This window comes from Episyrphus balteatus, chromosome 2 (assembly GCF_945859705.1).
Source record: "Episyrphus balteatus chromosome 2, idEpiBalt1.1, whole genome shotgun sequence".
In the NCBI taxonomy this organism is placed as follows: domain Eukaryota; kingdom Metazoa; phylum Arthropoda; class Insecta; order Diptera; family Syrphidae; genus Episyrphus; species Episyrphus balteatus.
The window spans coordinates 57608628-57621932 of record NC_079135.1 but is presented as its reverse complement, the minus strand read 5'-3'; the positions used below and the strand labels follow the sequence as shown (position 1 = coordinate 57621932).

General features: G+C 30.1%; 1 protein-coding gene across 1 annotated transcript in view; it reads left to right on the top strand.

Moving 5' to 3' along the window:
• LOC129909447 (retinal homeobox protein Rx-B) overlaps positions 1 to 6540 on the top strand; it is a 55498-nt gene extending 48958 nt beyond the window's left edge. Inside the window, 3 exon segments of the mRNA XM_055986528.1 lie at positions 1927 to 2103; positions 3339 to 3444; positions 6238 to 6540. Coding sequence (XP_055842503.1) covers positions 1927 to 2103; positions 3339 to 3444; positions 6238 to 6344 — 390 coding nt within the window. The 3' untranslated portion in view covers positions 6345 to 6540.
• The last annotated feature ends 6765 nt before the right edge of the window (positions 6541 to 13305 follow it).

Genomic DNA, 13305 nt, shown 5'->3' with positions numbered 1-13305 from the left:
TGTCTTTCAATTTATTGATGTCAGTTAAATACTTTAAACATTAAAGCACTTTTTACGAATGTTTTCACTAAGTGAAAAGGGCACATTTGCATTTTCTTACTAAGCAAAAAGAAAGTATGTCCAATTTCTCTTAACATACACAAAATATCATAAATTCATGAATACCATAAATACATCCTTTTTTAACCAAAAAAACAATTTTTGGCCAGGTTTTTTATAAAAATACTCCTATGTGCAGCGTGAAAAAATTTGTGGGAGTGGATAAAAGGATTTTTACCTACCGATTAACATATAATTTATGAAGGAAAGCTTGCAGAGGAAAAAAAAATAGAAAAATAATAAAAAATGTATTGGAATTTATATGGAGGCTAAGAGCTGAAGTGAACCAAGTCACAAAAAATAAATTCGTGTATACATATAACGAGTTAAATTGAATACGCTCCCATTGAATCTTATGGGGAAAATTTTTCTTGAACAAATGACAATTTCAAAAGCAACACTTTTTGACCGTTAGAAATAAAATATTTAGTCATAAAATCCTTAAACTAGAAGAATGTAGCTTTCACATGCTTCTTGATTTGTCATGATGCGATCATTTTTTGCCTGTCGAAAATCACTAAAAAAATCATATTTTTTTTTGTTTCCTTAATTTCTTGGGCTAGTGTATTTTAATGCTTTGTATTTGAAACTAATATATATTTTAATTTTTTGTATTTGAAATTAATAGAACAAAAATTATTAAAAAAAACTGTGTAATAAAATCGCAATATTAAAAACTAATAACAATGGCCAACAAGGTTTTTGTTACAGAAACGAAAATATACTTTTCTATAGATTTTTTGTGTGCTGAGCTCGAATCCGAAGTTAGAAAAATTCTATCACATGAAGTGATAGAATATCTAATTCGCGTTAGAAAATCGAAAATGCCGCTTTTTACCAGTTTTCGAGGTTATTTCTTAGCGTTTGGTTATTTTTTAAATTGAATTTGTAACGGTTTCTAAAATAACTAAATTTTATCTTTCGAAATCCGTTTAAATCTTTTTAATATCTCTTTTCTTCTTCGAGAAATCTTAAGTGGAAATCAACGTGTTCGGTATATCTCATGTTCATTTGCTTTTAATAGCAAATCTCGTAAAGTTCTTTACCAATCGCTTTCAAATTTTGTCACAAAGTTTCGTAATATATTTTGGTTTCTGTAAAAAAAAAAGTTTTATTTTGTTGACCCAGTGTAATTTTTGTTTTGAAAAATGCCTAATTCCATAGGTTGTATTAAAAAATACGACAAAATTTTTAATTGTGTACCTAATTATTTTCCAAATTAACATTTTTTTTATTTAATTTAATATTTTTAATGAAAATTATTTGAAATTCATAATTTCAAATTCTAAATAAAAGTTAATTTTAAGTAACGAAGAAAAAATAGTAAAAAATTACTTTATGTTTAAGTGGAGCGATTGAATATAATTCAATTTTAAAGTTCAAGTTGAGTTGAGGTCACTTGAACTTTATAATTGAGTTAATTTTAAGTGTTTTTGTGTCAATTTTTGTATTCAAGTTTGCTGTTTATGTTCTTTTTGTAAATTTTACCATGGTTTTTCTTCTTTAGTTGCATTTGGTTATACCACGGTTTATTTCGTGGCCCACGGGAACGGGATGCAAATGATCCTATGTCCTGCTCCTGGCTCTAAGCTACCTCCCCACCAATTTTCAAATTCGTTAGCCCTTTTTTATACTGGTACTGGTTGTGGCACTTGCAATTTTACAGCTCTGATCTAACCTGGAACACTTTTTGAATGTACTATTATCTAATCATTTGGAAATAATAACACATATTAACCTAGTTTGGTGATAATTCTGATAACTTCAAGAATAAATACTTTAAATATTAAGTTATTTATGTTTATAATATTTTGTTTTAATCCACAGGTTTGGTTTCAAAACCGACGTGCAAAATATCGAAAACAGGAAAAACAGTTACAAAAAGCATTAGCACCATCTGTGATCCCTTCATGCAATGGCATGATGAGAAATATCCAAGGATATAGCGTTTCTCGAGGATATCAACCCTATCCGCATCATAACTCAATAAATCGTTACCCGCAGGTAAATTTACATGATAATATTAGAAATAGGGACTGTTTTTGAAATGGATCAGTCAATGAGGAGTGAAATGTAGGGTATCTGATAAATAATTTTGTTCGGATGCAGTATTGAAAAGAGGTTTACTCTGAGAATAAATCTCAGTCTGAATAATATTTGCTATTGTAGGGCACAGTACACATAATAAGGTAATATATTCCGAACGTTGTCAAAATTTGTTTGTCAAAAATGGGCACCAATCTGTCAGGTCGGCCTATAATTTTTATATTTCAATCGCAGTAAACAGGAAATTTGTTTTTGTTTTAATTTATAAAATGTCATTTAAAAATATTATAAATTGAAAAATAACAAATTTTCTTCCTGTTTCATCGCGGAAAATGGTAAATAATTGTTTAAAAATTTGTGGTGTGCGTGGTTTATCGGTTTTTGTGCGTTTTTCGTCGGTATTTTAAACAATTAAGAATTCGGTAGCTGACATTGGTCGCCAAAGTGTCATGTTTTGACAATCTGGCGACCAGTGTCAGTTCGGAATATATTACCTTTTTATGTGTACTGTGATTGTAGGGTGTCTGTTATTTTTACTCCGATATAGGTACTATCTATCTGTCAGTCTGTCAGTTGGATTTAAAAAATTGATTTTTTTTTATTTTGAAAAATCAAATTTTCGAAAACGGGACATTGAATTTTTTTTTTTTAATTTTGGATTAAGATGATAATTAATAATTGCTAATGGCATACCAATTAAATTCTAAAACTTTTTTAAAAAAATTATTAATAAAAGCTTAGTTTTTAAGTAACGGCTCTTACGATTTTGATTTTTTTTTTCTAGTTTCTAACAAAAAAAATTAAATTGCAATTTGTTCAATTCGATTTAAGATGTTGTTTTTTTTTTTTTTTAAATAAATTTTATATTAATTTTTTTTTAACATTTAACAAATTTCTGTAAAAAAGTCTCCAAAATGTTTCAACTTGAACTCTAAGAGTAAGCTCGTGCGGCCTATTCGTGCATTTTATTTAAAACTCGTCAGTTTCAATGCCTAGACAACGACTTGTCACACAAATAATTTTTCTGATTGGAAATATAATTAAGTATATTGTAGGTACCTATATTAAAACAAAATATTATGCAAACAATACAATACCAAGACCTACTGCATCCAAACTTTTTCTCCTAACATTTTTCAGATTTTCCCCATTAACTAAACTTAAATACTATTTTTTTTTAATTTTTTATCAAGGACCTATTTCAAATGGGTGCAACATCATATCCTGGTATGACGCAACCATTTTCAATGACACACGGTACAAATATGAGTTCAGTTGGTGTCCGACAGGATTCAATGGGTAAGTCTTAAGAAATATTAAATTACGTCTTCAATATAAACACGGAAGCTCGTTACTCTGAAATTAGTTTGAACAGGAAATTTTAAATTTTCCCATGTCTTAGATTCCAAGACTAAGAAATGCGGAATGGTTTTCTTTTCTAAAACCAATATAGTTCATTTACAAGAAGTTATTAAAGTGGTATATGTAGTATGTTGTACATTATGGCAAAACATTTAAAGTATGTAAAAATTTCAGTAGGTACATGAAATTTACACAGAGAAAAAAAATACAAGTTACCTATCAAGTAGAAAAATTTATGTTTTTTAAAATAATGATTTTCAACCTTTTATATTTTTTCAATTCGACTTGCACTGGTTTCATTTTCAAATGACATGAATTATACTTTTTTTATCTGAACAATGTAAGAACAAGATGTTTTAGTTTTGATTCTACATGAAACACGGCATTTAGATTTAAATAAAATGATTTCCCTTTTGAATTGAAAAACATTTATTCTCGATTAAAAAAAAAGTCCAGAACAAAAGCAAAATTTGATCAACCACCCTTAATATGCCAGCTGTGGCTCAGTGGATGCATGTGTTTCTCGGAAGCAAAAGTAATCCAGGTGCAATTCCCGACTGAGGTTGGAGGTTTTTTCAAATGAATAATATTTTACCCAATTCAAAAATGAGAAGAAAACATTCAGAGAAAAGAGAGAGAGGGAGGTGCACAGAAAAGAACAAATGTGTTTGATGTAGTTTTTTTAGAGACATAAACAAAGTTGTTTTAAAAGGTAAAAATTGTTGTTTTAAAAGGAATGGAATCCTTTCAAAATAATCCAAAACACCTATGGAGCAATATCATTGGCCAAATTATGATAAATCATGTATTTTTTATTGATTTGACGTTGTTTTTTTGTGTTCAGACTTAGGGGAAATAACAGAGAATGTGAGTTTGTGTTAATTTAGCCTACACAACACACTTTAATTGGTAAACTTGCGTTGTTAAGCCCTCCGAAAGCCATATAAAGCAGCGATTAAAAGCTGCCAGACAATTCGTTATTAGAACTAGTAAGTTGCTTTCCACGTCATTTAGTATTTGGCGCGGAACCCTCAATTGGGAATAGATTTTTTTTTCATTTTACGTTCAATGTTCCCATTAGAAAAAAGTGGTTGTCTCTAAAGTCGGTTTACGGACGATAATTTTACGTGATAACGTCATAAGAAAACAGATTGTGTGATTTTTTAAAACAGAAAATTATCTAAAAATTACCGGCACACAAAAAAAAAAAGTGTCATGAACCAGAAACCAGACCTATCTTTCTATATGTTTTTGGGACCGCTGAATCCGAATTTCAAGTCCGTTTGGCCCTGTCACCCTCCAGTTTTGAGTAATATGCAAAAAACTCAAAAAAAGGTAGTTTTTGTGGTCTTTTTTACACTTTTCTCAAAACTTTAGGGTGACCGGGCAAAACGGACTTGAAATTCGGATTCAGCGGTCCCAAAAACATATAGAAAGATAGGTCTGGTTTCTGGTTCATACAACTTTTTTTTTTGTGTGCAAGCACTGTCGCGACATGTCGCTGTCATACCCGGCACACAAAAAAAAAGTTTCATGTACCAGGAAGCAGACCTATCTTTCTATATGTTTTTGGGACCGCTGAATCCGATTTTCAAGTCCGTTTTGCCCGGTCACCCTTCAGTTTTGAGAAAAATGCAAAAAAGTCATAAAAATTCAAACAAAATGCACTCACAGCTCAAAACTGGAGGGTGATGGGGCCAAATTCGGATTCAGCGTGCCCAAAAACATATAGAAAGATAGGTCTGGTTTCTGGTTCATGACACTTTTTTTTTTTTGTGTGCCGGTGTTATTAAATTTTTAACTTTCTTGTAAAAAAATTATAAGAAAATAAATCTTATAGTAAAGTAGGTACTTAAGCTAAGGATTAAGACCTTACATATTCATATCTGTATATTTTGAAGAAAAACGGAATAACTTTTTGAATCCAATCAAGGGGCACTCCAACAATATTATGGATTGGATCTAGAAAACAGTTGCAGATAGAAGGTACAAACAAATACAGTATGCAAAATCCACTTGTTGCTTATCTTTTTGGAAGATTTAACTTTGAATTTCTTTTTTCTGTTTTTAAGCTACCAGAGAGCTTCCAATTTCGCCCATGGGCGGTCATATCTGATGTTCTGGATTATTTTTTTATTTATCTTTATGGCTCCTTCTTTCGCAGAAAATACTCTAAAATATTCACTTTCTATTATAAAAAGAAAGAAAAGTTAAAAATTTAAATTTTTTCAGTGTTAAATATACAACTGACTTTTTACATGAACGATAACAATTTGATGAAAAATCACAAAATTTTCCGTAACTCTTCGGCGTCTTAACTGAACTTGCTAAAACTTACAAACGTGATCGATGATACCAAAAGGCACCTATTTTATATTGCAAATGATGCCAATTTCACTTTTTTTTCGTACAACATAGTACAAAAACGGTCTTGTCCTCATAGGCGGTCTTGCCCCACTTAGCCTACTTATATTTTTTTATTTATTAAATGCCTTTTTATTAGGTTTTTTTTATTTATTAATTCAAGAAAATCCTTTTTCCTTTGCCTGGTAATAACTAATAAGGAAATCTTCATCATCGAAAGCATTCAACCATAAAATGAGAAATATCCAGCACTAAATTAAATTTTTGTATAACATACTTTATTTCCTTATTCATTAATAGCTTGTCTTACAATTACATTCTAACCTCTACATAAGTAATAAATATCCTTTATTTTATTCGTTTCAGGTATGTCCCCTGAGGATGAATGGTATAATAAAAGCTTATCAGCACTAAGAATGAACAGCTCACATCATCCCAACTTATCGGCACCAATGTTGCAATACCAAACATAATCCAGAACCTTTGATGATTTTTTTTAAGATTATTTATTTTTTTTATTTTTTTTTATTCAGTTTTTTTTTCCTCACAATATAGCATTATGTAATACTAATTATATTTTATAGTTTTAACCCTCAAGATCTGTTTTGGGCATAACTTTAGTGATAGTATTACAATAGAACTTCTATTTGTTATTTATATACATACCTACATTAATTATGTTTTAATCTATAATGATTTTAAAGAAGAAATCTTTTCCATTTGAGCTGTTCTGTAGGAGAACATGGAGCGAACATTAAATTGAAAAAAATGTTTGGAATTTTTTTTCACATGTGAATGTATCGACGACTCGGTTAAACGAACCTCCTGAATGTTTATTCAAATTGTTAAGAAAGTTGCTTAGATATACCTACTCTACTATCACTATGCATATGCGTACCTACGGCAACACAAAAAAAATATTTAATTTTTTTTATATTACTAATAGGTTCTTTCTTTCTGACCTTTTATCCATATGTAGGTGTTTTTGTTTGCTTAATCTATTTTTAAAATTATTTAAAATCGTTTTTTATTAACTATCAAGAATAAATTAAAAATTGTCATACTGAAACTATAATATGTATTGAATTGTGCTACTATTTGGCTAAGGGCCCAGTTATAGCTATCATTGAAATCAATGCGGGAAATTGTTTGAATATATATTTGACTGTGTTGCCTTTGATTATAAATGCAAATTACATATGTGTAAATTCACAAACGCATCACTGCAGAGATGATTTGCGATCATTCCTGTAGCACGTTCAAAAACGCAAATAATTAGCATCACTTAAAACGTCATTTGTTCATTATTGCAAATTTGGATAAACTGATATCAAACCAAAAAAGTATCAAGAATTTTCTTGAAGTTGTTGATGCCGACGCAATTTGGAGTAAAAATGGAGGAAACGGACAATGAAAAGTATTAAATAGAATTCTAAATTTTGTATAAATTAATAAATTTGATGAAATTAAGGTAATATTTTACCAGCGCATAAATTAAACAACTGATAGAAACCGGATTAAAATATGAAGGTGAATGTATTGCAGGCAGAATATCGAAGTCTGTATTGTGGAGGAAATTTCTGGAGGAGATAAAATGTGTGGCTGCAGATTTTAATTACAACAAAGAGTTTTTATTAGTATCACGTCCATCGTATAGCAAAAATTGTTTTTAAACGTAAAACTTTTTGTCAATCAGCATCGCATCGTAATCAGCTGAGCAGCGATCAGCATCGCAAAAAAGCAGTGATTTCTAATCACTACCAAAAAATTTGACATTTCGTCGCCCTAGTATTGGAGTGCCGTATACGCCAAATTGCATTTTTTGAACTAGGTATCCAATCGTATGTTTTCGAAGTTGCTCTTTTCAAATCTGCTATCCGTTTTTTTCTATCTTTTTTCGTTGCCGAGATATTCACTATTGTTTTGACAAAAACAAGAAATTTTGGCATTTACGTCAAATTTTTCATGCAATGCAAGAAAATTTTGAGAATTGTTTTGACGTACGTTATGTTTTTTTTTTGACGTACGTGTATATGAATAAAAGAAACTTCTGATTTTCATGGCGTATACGGCAAACTCATTTTGGACAAAAATTTAAATATTTTGAAAACTAAACGAATTGCAGATGTCCAATAATATGTATATAAAAGACACATTTTAATTCATACTAAAATATCAAAAAATACCTGCAGTTAGTTCTTTCGCAATTATCTTCCGAACATTTAAATGCGATTTCCCAAAAATGTAAAAATGGCGTATACGGCACTTCAATACTAGGGCGACGATTTGTGAAATTACCCTATGTATTGATTTTGATCGATTGGAAATCACACAAAGAATTTTTTATGATTTATTTTTTGCTATAAATAAGTCTTTCTTTTTTTACGGACGGAAATTCATTTCCCTGAATAGCTGATTCATAACATCAAAAAATGAAACGAAACGTTCCACGGATTTGTGTTTCAATTTCACACAGTTTCACTGATAGATTTCTGTCAGCAAAATTTATTGGCTGGATTTCAAACTGAAATTTTCAATGGGCACGTTCAGGAAATATTAGGGACTAGATATTTAGGCAACGTCATTTTCTGAACCGAGATTTGAGTAAATTGACTAAATTAGTTTGCATGTGATGCTATTGTCAAATTTCGAAATTTACTTAAGAATTTTATCGGTCGCAAGGGTAAGACACCAAATTTCACTTAACTATAATGAATAAATAAAATTAATTATAACCGATAATGCACTTTTTAGTTGTTTTTCAAACAAATAAATTTAATTTTGCTAAATTAATTCTTTAATTAGAAACAATCTGCTGTCATGTTGACAAAAAAAACTTTCCTAAGTTTTTAGGGAAAATTTTTTTGCCTAACTTTCCAGTCAGCTTTCCAATAAAATTACCTAAATTGGAAGGATTTTTTTTGACAGCTGACCAATCAGAAGCCGAGAAATTACCTAAATATTTAGTCCCTAACGTTTCTGAACCTGCCCAATGAAAAGAATTTTCAATGACTGAAATTTTCTATGATTGCTATTATAAACGACCTGTCATAAACATTTCAGTGATTGGTTTCAATGATGAGAACCAATGATAGCTATAACTGGCCCCTAAAGCACCTTAGGCGCTGGTTATAGCGATCAGGAAAATGCATCAGGAAAAAGAAAAAGTATGATAGCAATCAGGAAAACTTACGTCAGTTGATACACACAAAACTACCTACTCTCTTCTTTTCCTGATTGAAATACACACGAACATTTTTTTCGTATGTAGTGGAACAGCAAAAATTTGAAACACTTTAGGGGAACGGTTTGTTTCATTTTGTTTCAAATGTCAACCAGCTGGCACGAAAAATGAATTTGCATTAGGAAAACCAAAAAATACAATTTAAAACAAAAAATAATTCCTCCATTATAAATTTTCTTTTCGAAAAAAATTCTTTGAGTCATTTATAATCGATTCGTATAGCATTTGTGTTTCAAATCAAATTAAAACATCACAAAATATCTATTTGAAATTTTTTCCTGATTCATTTTCCTCATCGCTATAACCGGCGCCTTAGTGGTTATACTTTTTCATTTAGCATATCTTAGATATGTACATATTTTGACCGTTTGACGCAAATATTAAATAAAAAATAAATTAATTTTTGGCACAACAGGACCCATAGAATAAACAAGGAATACATCGAAAAAAAACCAATATCAATTTAACATTTTTTAAATATCAGCAAAAAATGTTCTATAAAATGCGTTTTAAGATAATTAAAATATCAAAACAATATTTGTATTATCAGTGAATCAATAATAGACAAACTTATTCTCGGACACACAAGAAAAATAAAACAATCAACATAAGCCCTGTTCCATTGGAGATGGTAGTTTACTACTAGTAGATGTTTTCGTTAATCTAGTACTATCATCTACTCACGCTCTTCTTCCCGAGTACATATGATTTGTATTGAATTCGTTAAAAGTGCGTTCCATTGAAAATCGCTAGTAAACTACTAGTAGTACTTTGCCAACTCCCAAAGGAACAGGGCTATTATCAACTTTATTCACACAAAACAAAAAACTAAATAATAAGTTAGAACGAGCAAGTATGACCTTCTTCCCATCAATCACCGACAAACTAAATTCCAAATTTATAAAGAAAAACATCGAATGCGTTTTCTCCAAAAAATCTTGGCAAAACGAAAGACAAAACTCAACCAAACAACAAATCGGGAATCTACGAAATGCAGTGCAGAAATTTCGAAGCCAAGTACATAGGCCAAACAAAACGAAGCATCGAAGTACGATTTAAAGAACCCACCAACAGCGTTACCACTTGCAGAAAAAAAGTCGAAGTAGATTTGAAGAAAAAATGGAAGTAGATTGAGAAAAATCGAAGTAGATTTCAAAATATCCTTTTTTTAATAAAAATCTATTTAAAAAAAAAATTATTCTCTTAAATTTCTTTAAGTTAAATAATTTAATTAGTAAAAACAACTAAAACCAAAGTTTAGAATTCTTTCAAACTATATAATTTCGGTATAAATATATTTCTATACATTATTTTATAACAATTTTTAGTCAAATATTTGGTTTTCTGCAAAAAGAAGTAGAATTGGCTTATATTTTGATAATTTGAAGTAGATTGGAACAGAGATTTTAAAATGAAGTAGATTTCGATATTTTTGTGATGGTGCGAAGTAGGGAGTAGATTTAAATTTTTTTTGAAAAAAAGAAGTAGATCTACTTCAATTGAAGTAAAGTGGTACCACTGCCCACCAACATCAAATTCAATCGCCCCGAAAAATCCTCCGTTGCCTCTCATGTTCTCACCCATAACCATCTCGATCTTACAGCTGACGACGTCACATTGCTAAAACATGTAACAAATTATAGAAGAACTGGTGCGTATGAAAGCCTATACACATCAACAACAATCGGATGAACTCGAATGACGGGAATATCATCTCACCGCTCTTCAGTGTAATATGACTGTTTCTTTCTTGCACTTGTTCAAACTATAATTGTTGTCTTTTACTTAATATATTATATTGTTTTTTCTTTTCTTTCACCAATATTTACTTTTTGTATAACCAATTGTTTTTGTTGTAATTTTATGCCAATTAGTGTATTGCTGAAGATAAGCCACATTAGGCTCGAAATGCATTCAATTTAAATATTAAAAGTTTAAAATTTGTTTAAAAAGAAACTTGTTTATTTAATTTTTTTAATTTTTTTTTATTAGTTGTAGTCAATAAGGGGATCTCCATCCTAATTTAATATGCAGTAAATCTATTGTTTGCATATTAAAAACATTTTTATAAATACAAAACTATTTTATTAATTTTCTACAATATCTCAGCTCTTATTTGATATGTATAAAACATCAAACGCTGAGCAAAGTCAGTCAAAATAGTAAGTTATAAAGTATTACATATTGGGTGGATTTTTTTCTTATAACGGAGCTGCGAGGTTTTCGGCCCATTTTAAACATGGCAACCCTATATATTTTTTTTTTTTAATATCCCACGCCTCTTTCCCCCCCAGATACCGCACGCGCTGGGGATGATTATCGTATCGGCACTTTTTAAGGCTTGGCCACACCGGAGGGTACGCGGTAGAGGTACAGGTAACGGTACGGGTATTTGTATGGAAAAAATTCCAAACTGACACATCAACGTTCGGGTGTGGAATTTTTTTAATACAAATATCGTTGCCGCTACCCGTACCGCTGCCGCGTACCCTCCGGTGTGGCCAAGCCAAGCCTTTAGTGTTTTTTGAAGGTAAAAACAAATTAAAAAGAACTAAATAAGTAAAGAGAATGGGGATACGAATATCAAAGGAAGGTCAAAGATTGGGACTGCTTAGTACAAGCATTTATTATATCTATGCAAAATAAAAAAAAAAATCTAAAATGAACAAAAAAATAAATTTAATATTTCATGATTAATTTTCAGAAAGTGTCAAAATTTTAAAACAAAAATGTTTTAATAGTCAAGAGTGTTGAGAAAAAAATAATAAACATACATAAAATTAGGTATAAAAACATTAAATGAGAAAAGAATCAGTAAACATTAAACATAAATACAAAAAAAAAAGTTTATGAGCGTGGTACACTGGTTTTTAGTATTTTTTTCAGACTAGTTTTATTAATATTAAAATCAAACAGATTAGTATTCAGATTTACAAGCTTACACATGCGAGTTAAGGGCACATGCATACCATAATTAGTACGGTGTTGGGGTAATTTTATTAAATCTAAGCTACGAAAGTAATAACCACCTCTCCGGTAGTTAAAATTAATAGAATTAAGCTGATCAGGGCCATCAATTACACCCGTTATAAGTTGATGAATAAATACAAGGTCGTTATTAACTTTAGCACTCTTACATAACGGTACGTCATTAATAGCTAAAATAAAAAGAGAGGTCCCAGGTGACTACCTTGCGGGACGCCCGATTTGGCAATGAAGGATTTTAAGAAGGTCCCTCTGAATTTCACCTGATATGACCTATTTTTAAGGTAAGAAGAAATCCAAGTGAAAAAACTTATAGGGAATTTTTAATTTAAACTTTATGATGTCATGAGAAAGTTGATCAAAAGCCTTAGAATAGTTTGTATAAATGCAGTCGAGTTCCTGTCCACTTTCTAAAGCGAAGGAGTAATTTTGCAAAAATGAAAGTAGAATCGTAACCGTTGATCTTTTTTGCATGAAACCATGTTGTTGATTACAAATAAGAAATAATATTTCTACAGTAGAACGTTAAACTATCACAAATAACTTGCTCAAAAAGCTTTGGAATACATGAAAGTTTAGATATTGGCCTATAGTTAGTTATATGGGCTTTATCTAGGGTTGCCAGATATATTTGGACGAAACTAGTAATCGAGATGCAAAATCCCGGACTTTCCCGGACAAATAAGGACAAAAAAAGAGTACAAAACTAGGACAAAAAAAATGCATAATTTTATAAAAAAAATAACCGAACAATCCTTTTAACTAAAAATCACATTTTTAACCCTTGTTCCCGTAGCATTTTTTTCTTATTTTTTCACAAAAAAAAAACTCTGAGACAAAGTTTGGCCTTCTCGATATAGTATTATAATAAACATTTGAGCTATAATAACACAAAAGTTGCAATGCAATTCCAGTTAAAAATTTTTTTAAAATTCCATTGAAAACCAATTGCGCAAAATTTTAAACGATTTAGTTAAATGCAAATAAAATTTTTAGTAAGTTACTAAGTAAAGAAATGGTCTTTTTGTCTTAGCAACTTACTTAAAGCCATAACTACAATAACCTAAAAAGTGAAAAAGTGAGAAATTTACAAAAGTAAAAAATTTTTATTTCTTTTTAGCGCTATTTGTTTTAGGAAAAAACTAACAAAATTGTTTTTTTTTTACCAAAAAATAAGCTTTCTGCATCATTATTTTTAATTTTGT